The sequence below is a fragment of the Sprattus sprattus genome, assembly GCF_963457725.1.
Source record: "Sprattus sprattus genome assembly, chromosome: 7".
Taxonomy (NCBI): Eukaryota; Metazoa; Chordata; class Actinopteri; order Clupeiformes; family Clupeidae; genus Sprattus; species Sprattus sprattus.
The window spans coordinates 8,398,267-8,413,311 of NC_137926.1; the positions used below are offsets into that span (position 1 = coordinate 8,398,267).

Genomic DNA, 15,045 nt, shown 5'->3' on the forward strand with positions numbered 1-15,045 from the left:
TCCTAGAAAACGAATCATAATGGGTTGCTCATCAGCTTCATGTCTCATCATCATTATTCATGAGTTCAAAACGTCCTCACTCATTGACCTCAAACTTTGTGAACATCTGTATATTCAAAATAATGTCTCTGTAATTTCAAAATCCACACTCTCCTCCATACATGCCTAATTCCCAGCTGTTAACTAGAATGGAATGAAATGCTTCAACAAATTCAGTGGTAGACCAGACAGTCACAATACACTACCACAAAGACTACAGATAAAACTTTAATCTCAGACATTAAAATGCTTTTAGGATCTTCTGGGTGATGGAAAGAACAGAGGGAGACAAGCGTACTGTAGATTCTCTCATATGGATGCTGAAACATCCTGGATCTGGAGTGTTCTGGAGTATTCTCACAAAGCCAGCAGTCTCGGCAGCCACTGCAGAGAGAAGAGGAAGAGGCCATTTCATTAGAATGGCTGAATCCAGTTGTAATTCCAGTCAAAACACACAATCACATTACGTTAACCAAGATCATACTACTTTAATACTACTACTACTACTATATACTTTTGCATACCACTACTGATTTATCACTGTTACACAGAGAGCATCCTCACCACACCTCGCTGTCAAACTTAAGATGAGGAGAAGAGAGAGAGAAATCAAGAAAAATATCTGATCAGGGCTCGTATGAGGATATACTTACAGTGGAGAGATCAGAGCTAGTATGAGTATATACTAACAGTGGAGAGATCAGAGCTAGTATGAGTATATACTTACAGTGGAGAGATCAGAGTTAGTATGCGTATGTACTTACAGAGGAGAGATCAGAGCTAGTATGAGTATATACTTACAGTGGAGAGATCAGAGCTAGTATGAGTATATACTTACAGTGTTCATCCCTTGGCTCTTCACCTCAGGGCTCTCTGACTCATACAGGTCTGAGGAGAGAGAACAACACAGACCATCATAAGTCAAGAAGGTCAAGTTTAAAAAAAAACTTTGTCTCTTATTAGAAATAAGACACACAAACATATCGTACAGACAGTAACAGGAATATGGTAAAAACACACATGGGGAAATAAGTAAACAGAAAGAAATTAATTTAAAAAAATGGCTAGAAAAGACTTTTACATGTACAACTGGAGACCTTAAGACAATGATCAATAGCAGCCAATAATCCAGCCCAGTCATGAGTGTGGGTGGTTGAGGCTGGCTTACCATGAAGTGTTCTCAGCCTGGTGACACAGGCCACAAAGCCATGGAAGGGCAGATGAAGCTCTCCAGAGCCGAAGCGTTCCCACAGCACCTTCACAACCTCACTGTCACACTTCATACCTGGGGCAGAGAGAGGAAGAGATATAGACTGAGAGGGTGGTGGAGTGGTACCAGTGCAGTGAACTGGGTAGACTTAAGCAAATATGTCAGAGCTGATGTGCCTTTAAGCACTGCTCCTATTTCTGGCCTAAATGTAAAAACTATAGACATGCACCTCATCCCAACCTCCTCTGAAACATAAATGAGCACCATTGATTCCTGTCATATGTCTACCTGTGACCTATGTGTGCATACCGGATGCATTCAGAGCTTCATATGTTGACCTTTGACCTATGTGTGCAAACCTGATGCATTCAGGGCTTCATAAGCTGTGACCTTTGACCTATGACCTGTGCATACCTGATGCATTCAGAGCTTCATATGTTCACCTCAGACCTATGACCTTTGTGTGTATACCTGATGCATTCAGAGCTTGATAAGCTGTGACCTTTGACCTATGACCTGTGTATACCTGATGCATTCAGAGCTTCATATGTTGACCTATGACCTTTGTGTGTATACCTGATGCATTCAGGGCTTCATATGTTGACCTTTGACCTATGACCTTTGTGTGCATACCTGATGCATTCAGGGCTTCAGCGAGCTCAAAGGGGCTCATAGTTCCAGATGAGTCCTCATCATGTAGGAAAAAGGTTGACTGAGAGAGAGAGGAAAAAGGGAAAGAGCACCAATGACATAGATACCTGAATACTACATACTGGCGTTAACATGCCAAGCTACCTCGTAGCACATAACACAGAATGTTCAGTTTGTCCTCCTCATAATAGCAGAACATATTGGAAAAACAATGGACCACTAACTTGTAGGTTTCGCAGTGATGTCACAAGCTTCAGAGCCTGGGTGCGGTCCAGTCTTGCACGACCTCCAGTCTGTAGGTTATGGTTAAGGATCAACCATGCATGCACAGATACACAGAAACAGGCAGAACGAGAGCCAGTGCTAGACATGCATGCACAGATACACAGAAACAGACAGAACGAGAGCCAGTGCTAGACATGCATGCACAGATACACAGAAACAGACAGAACGAGAGCCAGTGCTAGACATGCATGCACAGATACACAGAAACAGGCAGAACGAGAGCCAGTGCTAGACATGCATGCACAGATACACAGAAACAGGCAGAACCAGAGTCAGTGCTGGAAGGATACGTCTTCTCCCAAAACAAGCTGTCTGCAAGTGTCCAGAGGAAGATGATAGTCCTTCTCCAAAACTAGGGGAGAAACGTTACTTTCAGTTGAATTAACCTTCATATAATCAATTGTTATAACCCAATGTGAGGTATATACTGTTTGTGAGTTGTTTTGCTCAAAAGCATCTTTAAAAAGGCACAACTGTCAGTGTAAACGTGAAACCACTAGATGAGGCTGAAAGCCTGTGTATTCATAAAGAGGACTGTCATGATTACGGCGTCATGACAACATGACAACAACTGGAGGATATTTCTCCCCCTTGTGATCAAACATGATAAGACACTTTTGACAGAATCACTCATCAAGATGAATGGCCAAACCTGAGTTCACAAGCCTCTTGAACGCGGCAGCATCCAGTCTGTCATCCTAAAACAGAACAGACCGTCAGATTATCAGGTGTGCTTCCTTCACCCCAAAAGTAATCTAAACCTTAGCTGATCTAAACATGAAAATTACCCTTAAAGGACTGTACATTTATCATGCTCAGACATGTAAGTATGGGTCAAAATAAGCTTTATTGTCACACAAATAACTTAGATTATATTAGAAAAAATATTTTATAAATATGAGTCCTATGTCAACTGCTGTTTCAATGGTGCGCTTTTTAATGACAGCGGAAGGCAGGGCTTACTGAGGCTTCCTCCTGATCGAACCAGTTATCCACTCTCATTTGGTCCGCAGGCAGGGGTGGGTTTGACATCACGGTCTTTGAAACAAACACAGAGAGAGGGACAGAGAGAGAGAGAGGGAGAGAGAGAGAAGAACAGAGAGAGGGAGAGAGAGAGGGACACAGAGAGAGACAGAAAGAGAGAGGGAGAGAGAGTGAAAGGGACAGAGAGAGAGAGAGAGAGAGTGTGTAAGTAAAACGGTACATGATAACTAAATGTATTTGCATTTGTATTTGTATTGAAAGTGATGTACGTAAGGCACAGACAACAGTGCCTCATGATGACAGATACACTCACCGTGAGGAAGTCAGTGGAGCAGGTGAACTCTTCATGGCTGTAACACAGGAGGCAAATAACTCTTTGGAACTGATGTTAAAAGGTACAGTTCGCAATTCTAATCCCATACACTTTTTGTCAAATTCAGCAAATTGTTCCACACATTTCTCTCGCTGTTTGTTCAGTCGGGGGCGTATGAAATTGGGGGGATGGGGGGACGGCAGATGGGGGGGACAGCGGTTTGAGGGGGGGGCACGACCCTCCTTATATTGGTTTAAATTCAAACACAATCTTGTTGCACAAGCACAATCTTGTTGCAAAGCTGCAACTCGGCAGACCGGTAGGTTTTAGGTCACATTATCTCATCGAGATTGACTTGATTGGCTGTTGAGATGAAATATCAACAATCATTAGCGAAACCAAATCGCTGACCGCTGACATCTTTTGAAGTTCCAGTACGAAGTTCCAAGTACACACATTTTTTTCATCCACGACTGCAATCTGTCCCACACTCTATCCCCATCTCTCACACACACACACATACACTCTCACTCACTCACTCTCTCTCTCTCTCTCTCTTACATGCTCCTCCATCTCTGTGCTGTATCTCTTTCCCACTCACCCCAGTGTGTTGCCGGTCTTGGCGTAGATGCGGAGGAAGAAGTCCCCAGGGATGTTGGGCCTGTAGGTGGACGGCACGACCACGTAGGTCCCCGGCTCCAGCAGCACCCTCGCGTACACCCCCCGCAGGGCCTGGTACTTCCCTGAGCGGCCCACAGGGCGCTGGGACGAGAAGAAGGCCTGATCCAGACAGCCCACGCTATTCTGGAACTACATCCAAATATATAAAGGAAAGAGAGAGAGAGAGAGAGAGAGAGAGAGAGAGAGAGAGAGAGAGCAAAAGAGAGAGAGAGAGAGAGAAAGAGAGAGAGAGAGAGACAGAGAGAGAGAGAGAGAGAGAGAGAGAGGCTCAATTCCTAAAATGTTCCAAACATGTAACACTGACATTCTGAGGGGCAATCATTCATAATCATTATACTGCTTTATAATCATCATCATTAATCATAATCATTAAAAAAGACTTACCTTAGGAGGAACCTATGGGAAGTAATGGAGAAGGAAAAACAGAGGGAATAAATGAAAAAGAGAAAACATTTCTTTAGTTAATTACACTGTGAATGTGTGCATCACAAAATCACACACTTTTCAAAAATAATTAGAAACTCCACCAGTTAAAACTATTTAACATTTGCTTCCAAGTCCAAGCTTTTATCAAGTTTTAAAAGTATGTGTTCCCCTAAGTAAAATGCATCTCCTTTTTCACCGTATATCACAATTACCAATGTTCTGTGCTCAGCACTTCCCACACTCTCTTTCTGTCTCTTCCTCTCCTGCTCTCTCACCTTATAGATGTGGAAGGCCATGTAGAGGAACTTGACCGTTCGCTTGCTTCTGCAGTCCTTCTGGAGCAGCTCCACCAGTACAGTGCACTTCTTCCCTTTCTCCTTCTGCTTCTGAGCGGAAGGACTCAGCGCTGCACCATCAGCTTTCTCCTCATCTTCGTCGTCGTCCCCATCATCATCCTCTCCCTCGACGTCTGCTGCGGTCAGTGCCAACTGGAACTGTGGGTTTTTCCAAAATGATCCTGCAAGATCACAAGTGTGCAAAACACATTTAAATATCATGTGGGAATTTAAATATCATGTTTGATATGCACAACCAGAACCACATAAAACACACATTTGCCTGCACGCACACACACATACACACTAATGTTCATATCTGTGGGGTTTTTCCAAAATGATCCTGCAAGATTACAAATGTGCAAAACACATCTAAATATCATGTTTTAATGCACAACCAGGACCACATAAAACACACATGTGATAAGCATGGGCGCACACAAACACACACGCACACACACAAACACACAAACACACATGCACACACACACACACACAAACACATAAACACACAAACACACAAACACACAAACACACAAACACGCAAACACACACACACACGCACACACACAAACACACAAACACACAAACACACAAACACAAACACACATGCACACACACAAACACACAAACACATAAACACACAAACACACAAACACACAAACACACAAACACGCAAACACAAACACACATGCACACACACAAACACACAAACACATAAACACACAAACACACAAACACACAAACACACAAACACGCAAACACAAACACACATGCACACACACAAACACACAAACACACAAACACACAAACACGCAAACACACACAAACACGCAAACACACACACACACGCACACACACAAACTTACGTCTATATCTGCGGCTGCCCCCTGCAGAGCAGCCTGGGACCCATGAGCCTTCATATGAGGTAAGAGACCAGGAGGGGGCGCCCTTGCTGCTGCTGTCAGTCAGCGAGTCCGGGCTCAAGCTGCACAGCTCCATCAGGTCAAAGAGGCTGCTGAAAGCCTCCACTGCAATCCTGTAAGGCACATACACACATGTGTACAGACACACACATACTGTATACACATGTGTACAGACACACACATACTGTATATACATGTGTACAGAAACACACATATACACATGTGGACAGACACACACATACTGTATACACATGTGTACAGAAACACACATACTGTATACACATGTGTACAGAAACACACATACACACATGTGTACAGAAACACACATATACACATGGGTACATTCACACACATATACACATGTGTACAGAAACACACATATACACACATGTGTACAGACACACACATATACACATGTGTACAGAAACACACATGTGTACAGAAATACACACACACATGTGAACAGACACACACATACACACATGTGTACAGACACACACATATACACATGTGTAAAGAAACACACACATACACATGTGTACAGACACACACATACACACATGTGTACAGAAACACACATATACACATGTGTACAGAAACACACATATACACATGTGTACAGACACTTACACACACACATGTGTACAGACACACACATATACACTTGTGTACAGACACACACATGTGTACAGACACACACATGTGTACAGAAACACACATACACACACATGTGTACATTCACACACATATACACATGTGTACAGAAACACACACATACACATGTGTACAGACACACACATACACACATGTGTACAGACACACACATACACACATGTGTACAGACACACACATATACACATGTGTACAGAAGCACACATACACACACACACATGTGTACATATACACACACATACACATGACATCTGAACAAAGAGAGATGCCAAATCAGAAGTATAGACATCTGGTAATGTTTGTCTGGTTGATCGGGTTGTTCAACAAACTCATTAAAGTGCTGTGTACGGACTCACCAGAACTCTCCATCCTCCGCCTTTTTAAGCTCCAATCTTTTGATTTCAGCCTTGTCAACCGTCTCCCAGTCCTTAGACCTGTGCATTCCAGACACACATACACATAAACAAAACTGCCCTTTCATTTGAAAGTGATGGAAAAAAAAGTCAAACCCCTCCTTACTTGTCACTCCAGGGTCCACGGTACTCCACAAAACCCCACGGGTTGCGCAATCTCACCAGTAAAATCTCAGTCGAGTCCTTTTGGACCTGCAGACACACACCAGTTAACTAGCTGCTTTGCAGTGTGGACACGAAAAGAAACAGCGTCACCATTGGCGATTACTTTGTTATATTGTTAGAAGGCTTTTTCAATATTATTTAAAGTAAAGCCTCAGCCACCTGTCAAGGCAGCAATGATTTAATATGCTGACAGCATTTGGTGTGAGAGTAATAAACAACCTGGAGAATGAGTAATGCTTATAGGCTGTAGTTAGGCTATACACCATGCTATGCTGCTATGACGGCGTCGGCTCCCAAAGCAAGGATATTATACAAGATTATATACAGATAACCATAAAAACTAAATATACATAAAGACTTGATGGGCCTGCCGATTACTGTTTCTGGTGTGCATATGCTTTGTATTGAAGGTTGTGTGAGGCAGGAACAAACCTTGTCTGTGTCAGTGATGGCGTAGGCATGACCCCTCACCAGCCCCTCTGAGGTCACGGTCCCAATCTCAGACCAGGTCTTGGCCTGTAGGAAGCACAAACACAAAGATACTGAGGAAAGTTTCTTAGCTTTTAAATTAGGTTTCCATGTGTCCTACCGAATACACACTTCTAAGGATATATGATTTGAGATTGAAGCACCTTCAGAACATTTTATAAGCGCCTTGAGACAATTTTATTGTTTCAGTGCTTTATAAATCAAAATTAATTGAATTGAATTGATTTGAAGAAAGTTTTGGTTGCAGTGAGAAAAAACTGCTACAGATTTGGTTAAAAATATTTCTCAGTACACTGGCATTCTTTTCAGTACAACTACTCTTGTTTTTTCAGTGAAGACACAAAGACCCCCTTCATCCCAAAAAGAAACATTATCTAAGTCTTGCTGGAGGCTCACATTGCTTCATATTTCTTGTATGAAGTGGTTTGGTCATTTTAATGTTTTTCATATGTGTGTTTTGGACTATGGATCTACTTGAGAAGTTTTGAATTCTTTACTGAGCAACATGTGGTGCCACTTGTGAACGAGAGGAAAAGGAAGAGATTGGATATCTGGTGTTAAACACATTTAAAAGTAGGCTGAGGTAGACAAAATGTCCTCCATCAAAGTGCTGCATATTTGTCTTGCATAATTTAGATTCTGATCCCAACAGTGTTATTTTCAGCACTCACTGGTTTTAACACGGCAATGAAGATTTTAGATTAGAGAGATCGTTCACAATTCACATGCCACAACCATATATGAAGCAGTCTTGTAAAAAGAACCATGGCAGAAAAGCTATTTGTACACATCTCCATATTTCAGCCAGTATACCTCAAGTTTCCATGTTCTGCAGGAACATTTTACGTTTATATGTAGAGTGCATTTTTTATGTGTTTTAGTGTTTACATTGTAGGACTCAAATGAGTGTGTGTGTGTGTGTGTGTGTGTGTGTGTGTGTGTGTGTGTATGCGTGTGTGTGTGTGTGTGTGTGTGTATGCGTGTGTGTGTGTGTGTGTGTGTGTGTGTGTGTGTGTGTCTGTGTGTGTGTGTCTGTCTGCCTGGATGTACTGTATGTCTGTGTGTAGTAGGCTACCTGTATGAAGCAGCTGAGCAGGGTTCCTCTGGACAGTGCTGCGTGTAGCTGTCTCCAGATCACAGAGGGCTTGTAGGCGGACACAGGCTGAGAGTAAGCAATGCCCCCCGTGAAGTCCTCCATCCCCTCCGAGATGTTCCCCCCCTTCAGACCGCTGTAGTGTCCCATCAACCTCCACAAACACACATGTATAAGCACATAAGCTCAATGTCCAAGTACACTAAGCAGCAGTATCCTGGCATCCACAAACACACATTCATGTGTAGATAAAGAAGGAACAGGAACAGTGGCAGATATGCACCCAAACACAATACGATAACTTTACAACATGTTGCAACCAAAAGTAATTGCGAAATTAAGTGAATTTGTTGCAGGAATTCTCAAAAATTGAGATTAAAATTGCAGTGATTTTGAGTTCAATAAAATCAGTCATGACTGATATTGTGGTTAAACAGAAAATTGCAATCCGCAACTGTAAATGGTGGGAAATCCTTGAATTGAATCCATCAATTTATAAAAACCCAAGCAAAAACGCTAATCCCAGAGGGACTGATGCAGTTCACAATCATCACACTCACACATCTAACACACACACACACACACACACACACACACACACACACACACACACACACCAACGTCCTTATGCTGAGACCTACTTGGCGTAGGCTTTCTCCACCAGGGCGCTCCAGAACTCGTTTTTGCTGCGGGAGTAGCTGAAGAGCAAGCGGCCGCTGCGCACAGGCAGCCGATCGTCCACCACCACCTCAACCCACTCCCCATACTGCCAGAACTAGAAGAGGGGAGGTGGAGGAAGACAAAAGCAAGACAGACACAGAGACAATAAGAGAGATACAAACAGACAAGCAGGTGAAGATTGAGAGGGGATGAGACAATGTGTAGCATGATTTTTTTTTTACCAAGTTTATGTTTGCATTACTATTGATATCCTGGATTGCTGTTATTCAATCTTACTTGCAAAGTTCAGAAATAAAATTATTGTTTTATTCCTAGTGTATATGGCTTACATGTAGTACATAGTCTATACAGTATTGATCTCTGTGCATTACAGTCCAGCCAGTTTTGTCCATTACCAAATTGTTAGAAATTGTGATAAAAAAACTGTCTTTCTTGAGGTGATTGGTCCTGTTTGGTGCCTGGAGCATGTCTACAGCACGTAGAGAGCATGTCTGTTTGAGTGTGAGTCTGGGTGTGTCGGATTTTTCTTTTGCCCAAAGGCGATAGCAAGACACCTGGAACAGGATCTGTCCTCAATCCATATCCTCTTCAGTGTTATTGCTTCATTTACTAATCTCTTCTAGTCCATCAAACTATTTTCCCACTCCCTGTCTCTCAAGTCAGGTCATGTTGCAAAAATAGTTACTGTGAGATTATTTACATCAAACCACTTTGACAGATTTCATAAAGTCAGCCTGTGGAAACATATGGGTTCTTTATTTAATCTTAATTAAAAATGATAAAAAATGTCACCTTGCCCTCAAGACTCCCCATAAAAGAAACCACATTTAATTAGGCTTATCAATAATCGTAAATGTATGCAAGATGACACACAGTTTCATATGCATGCTGTTGCATGTCACAGCAGACAGCAGAATTTGAGTGTACAGCTCTTACACAGAAATGAAAGATCCCAGCGTATGACTCAGTCAAACTCTGCTTGGATGGAACAACCTTCACAAAGAGCTTAGGATGCATGGTGAGACAGGACAGTGCAGCCAAGAGCCAGCAGTTACCTGTAGAAAGCACACACACACACACACACACACACACACACACACACATTGTTGTCTGTACACAGTAAACACATTGTTATTGTTGTACATTCCTGTGTTGACATTTTAAAGCTGCTCATCTATGTTGCAAGAGAAAACGGCTGTAGGGGGACAGAGAGAGAACCAGGATGACAGATAGGGGCTGGGGGGGCAGGGCAGGGGGGAGCGGGTAAAGAGAGAGAAAGTATATACTTTTCACAAAATTCCTGAGTTTATGACCAGTTACTCAACTATAGTCCAAGAACAAAATGTGCTGTTGGGGCTTCATCACATACACTGAAGGCATTTTGTCAACATTCCCAAAACACACACGAATCCTTGAGACACTTTTTTCCCACCTTTACACGGTTATGCACATACACTGAAGGCAGTGAAAGACGGCTGACTGAATTTGAAAGGTGGAAAGGAGGAAAGCAAATAACTAAATTAATCACTAAATGAATCCCTTCCACTCCTGCAAGTCCAGTCAAGTTATTAGTTGCTGAGGAAAAGAACCAGACCGAACGGCAGCAGCATAGGGAGAGAAGAGTGAGAGGAAGAACGGGATTATAGACAGATGTTCTCCAGATAACGGGGCTCTCCTGAGGGGCCAAATCTCAGCGGGCACACTATGAGTAGGCTGACTAGGAAGATAGAATAGATAGAATGGTAGATAAATAGAATACAGACTCACCCAGCTGGCCCTGGCATATGTCTGTGGTGCCAGTGCTGCCCTCCACAAACACAGCATTTTCACAGATCTCCTGCAGAAACACAGGAGAGAACAGGAACTCACTACTGAAGTGTGGAAGTAGATCTGTCACAAAACACATATCCACCTACAACACGCATTCCCTGAATAACGGCATTAAAAAAATACTGATACAGAAATGCGGTTGGCACGTCTGCAGCTTAGGAGGCAACTCCTATTACTTGATTTTCATGTGTCTTTTTAGGAATGTAAAAATGTCTAAATTCAGATATAACTAAAGGCTGCTTAAGCATACCTATAATACTCTTAATGTTGACATGAGGAGAATTAGCAACATGAACACACAGGTGATTTTCAAAGGGCTGACTATTGAAATTTACAACATATAACAATTCTAGTGAAGGCTCCCTCTTATTAACTCACAGACTTACCTTTGGTCGTAACCAGGTCACCGCGTTGTCAGGGTTGGGATCCTCTGGCATGCCTATGGAACTCTGGTCAGCAAGAAAGGTGGGGTCACAGAACATTGATACAGACTTCAAGGAGGCATCTCTAAGGGAAATATAATCCTGATCTTTAAACTTCACAGGGTTCTCAATGGAGCCAAGCTTAAATTTGCTGCTAGCCATTCTTTACAGCAGATATGAAAGACAAAAATAGGCGGTATAATATCTTCACAGAAAGTGCTGACTTCAGGATCTCCCTCTGGGCTGAACCTACTAACGGCTGTGCTTAAATAGTTGTCCCCATCTCCTCCCCTTTCAAGAGAAGACATCGGGACGCCAGTTGACAGGTCAGCCCAGAAAGCTCTAATGACAAGGTGACAAAACCACAACTTTGAAGTCAAATTTATTGTTCATTCTCAGAAACAATTCTTGTTGACTAAAGAATGTGGAAAAACCTCACTCATGCCCAAACACTGTTCAGTAGTCATATATCACACAGTGAAAGGAATATTAGATCCATTGCCTACGTTTTGAATATTTGTTTAACAATGACATCTTATCACTTGTAAAGCTTATAGGTTACATGACAAAACGCTCTCACACTGACAAGGTGAGATGGGAGCTTCCCATTTATCAATAAAGCGTGATTTGAATAAAAAGATCACTCAACAGCGGCTTATCAAGTGGGCTTAATTCATGAAGATAAAAGGTAAAGGTAAAAGTGTAATTGTGTGTGATTCATCAGTTGTCATTTTCACGGTTCAGACAAAGCAATTCAACTTTGTCTTTAAAACTTTTTGACTTATGCAATTTGGGCTTAAATGGGTAGCACTCTGTTTATAATCCATTCAGTGATTACTTCCCATAATTTATAGTCGCCCTGTTGTCCTACAACTCTAATTAATGTAGTGTTGAGAAAGTTATTGCATTGCAGTTATTTGCCCGGGTGAATAAAATAACCTCCAAAACTTTCCTGGAGTACACAGGCAGCTCACATCTTAGTACATGTGTGCAGTTGTGTCACTCAAAATGCTTTCTAAAGTTTCAATCATTTACTTTATGCTTCTACACAGACATTGACTTCACTATTTTGGAGGTGTTGTATTGACCGTTTAAAAAAACTCTTTGCTACTTGCTTTACTTTGTTACATTCCATTGCTCTCACAAACAAAACAAGAATGGGAGCATTCAGAGAATGCAAACCTCCGCCTTGTGACTTTGACCTTTGACCTTGACATCTGAAAATCGAATCAATTATTGCCATTATATTACCCAATCTCCCCACAAAGTTTGATGGAAATCGGTCCATGTCTGCGTAATCCTGCTGACAAACAGACAAACAAACATACAGGGGCGAAAACATAACCTTGGCGGAGGTAACAATCACTGGGTCACTCACTGGTGTCACACAATTTCTTTGCTTGAATTATGTAATGGCTCAAGTAAACTTTGCAATCCAAATGGTCTGTAAATGGTTAAAAAAATACAATTTTGGGAGCATGCTTAAATATAAAAATAAATATTAAATACATTAAAACTATTTGTTGGCTGGAGATCTTAAGTAGAGCTAGATTTGTAGAGATAAAAGGAGCATCTGGGGCAGTCTGCAGTTGACGTAATACAGGTAACAAATTCGACTGGTTTCCCCGTAAGCTGGATGCACTTGATTCCTTCTATAATCTTAATTTTAAAACTTGTTTTTACTTAAGCTGAGTATTCATAGTGTAAATTTGTATAGTTATATTGTATATATTTGTATTGTTTTTGTTTTTTATTTTTCAATAGCACTGAAGTCTGAGAGCTGCCACCTCAATTTCGTTGCACTTGTGCAATGACAAATAAATATATTCTATTCTATTCTATAATCAACATCAAAATAAAGAATATTCTATGCATTCTGGTTTCCAGCTTGTTCTCAGAAGAGATGTCAGTACCATCTTTACTATAGCAGGGATCCTAAACACATCCCACACTACAAAAAATGCTTTTCTAACCTAGTGTTATTACTCTTATATTGAGATGAAAAATCTAGTTGGTCTTGTTTCTAGCTAAATTGTACTTACCTAGTGCTTTCTTGGTAAGGTTATTTTTACCTATTTCAAGCAAATATTACTTATTTTAAGAAATCTTAGCAAGCCAAATTTGCTTAACGCACTGGCAGCCAAATTTGCTTGTTTTAAGCAAAATCCTGCTTAAATATGTAATTATTTGTCTTAAATCTAGAGGGGCATTTTTTGCAGTGCACAATCCAAGTAGTGCTCACTCAACATTCTGTGCTTCGTGCTGCCAGGAGAGCTGATGGACAAGGCTGCTGCTGACGCTGTTGAAGTCTGTTGACGCTGTTGAAGAAATCTTTCTGCTTTATGGGTTAAATCTCTTAGGGTATAGGACTTGCAGGCTGGCTGAGATAGAGATAGAGAGTTGAGTCCCAGCATACACCAGTTCCTCCATTTTCTCTGAGAATTCCATATATGGTGTGGATGATGTTCAGATGAGAGGGGTGACTGTGGTGAGATATGTTCTCCATTGTTGGGTGAGTTATGTTCTCTCGTGGTGGGTGAGTTATGTTCACCAGTGGTGAGTGAGTTATGTTCTCCACTGGTGGGTGAGTTATGTTCTCCAGTGGTTTGTGAGTAATGTTTGTCAGTGGTGGGTGAGTTATTTTCACCAGTGGTGGGTGAGTTATGTTCACCAGTGGTGGGTGAGTTATGTTCACCAGTGGTGAGTGAGTTATGTTCACCAGTGGGTTGTGTCTCTGCCTGTGGCGAAGTGTTTGATGGTTCGTTATGTTACTTTAAGTGGGCACCATCAGGCCTAAACAAATGTCTGTTAATATATAATATGCACTATGTAAATAAATAATATAATATAAATAATACTATAATATATAAATATAACAATATAATATGCACTATGTAAATAAAATTGAATTCAAAATCATGACCTGCTTGTGCTTAAACTTTCTCTAAATTTAAGTTGATCAATTAGTATGTTCAGCATGCAAATTAAATTCAGCACTATCTGAAATTAAAAGGACAAATGTTCCAAAACTTCTGTTTATATAGGCTCAAATGTATATCCAGTGGGTGTGTGTGTTGTGGAGGTGGAGTTAAAAAAGTGGGCTACCTTACATGAAAGTGATTGAGCTGAAGAAATTGATATTGCATACTAAGACTTCACTGATACACATGAAATTTGGTGTGATTGTAGCGCCTTCTGATGGTGGTAGGCTGGAAGCACTTTTTTGGCAACCATTTCGCCCAAAATCTTCATGGCAAGTTGGCCTCTATTTAGTTTGACATAATGGCTACCAATGACCAATACAAATTCAACAGCCCATACATGCCTGTGTGAATGGCCAATCTTAATTAAATGTTGTAGGTTCATTCATAATGTCATGTACAAACTATTTACCCTGTTTCTAACCAATCAGCCAGAACATTTTGCTCCA

At 41.3% G+C, this 15,045-nt stretch overlaps 1 protein-coding gene across 1 annotated transcript; it reads right to left on the reverse strand.

Moving 5' to 3' along the window:
* Nucleotides 1-599: 599 nt before the first annotated feature.
* capn12 (calpain 12) lies at nucleotides 600-11,777 on the reverse strand (the record flags this gene model as incomplete). Its single annotated transcript, XM_080842604.1, has 18 exons — nucleotides 600-620; nucleotides 878-927; nucleotides 1,208-1,324; nucleotides 2,838-2,883; nucleotides 3,149-3,223; nucleotides 3,483-3,519; nucleotides 4,084-4,262; nucleotides 4,548-4,559; nucleotides 4,865-5,106; nucleotides 5,794-5,963; nucleotides 6,879-6,956; nucleotides 7,042-7,127; nucleotides 7,533-7,616; nucleotides 8,665-8,836; nucleotides 9,324-9,457; nucleotides 10,300-10,418; nucleotides 11,131-11,200; nucleotides 11,580-11,777. 18 exons carry the CDS (start codon nucleotides 11,775-11,777, stop codon nucleotides 600-602), a joined length of 1,890 nt encoding a protein of 629 aa, XP_080698730.1.
* Between the last annotated feature and the right edge of the window lie 3,268 nt (nucleotides 11,778-15,045).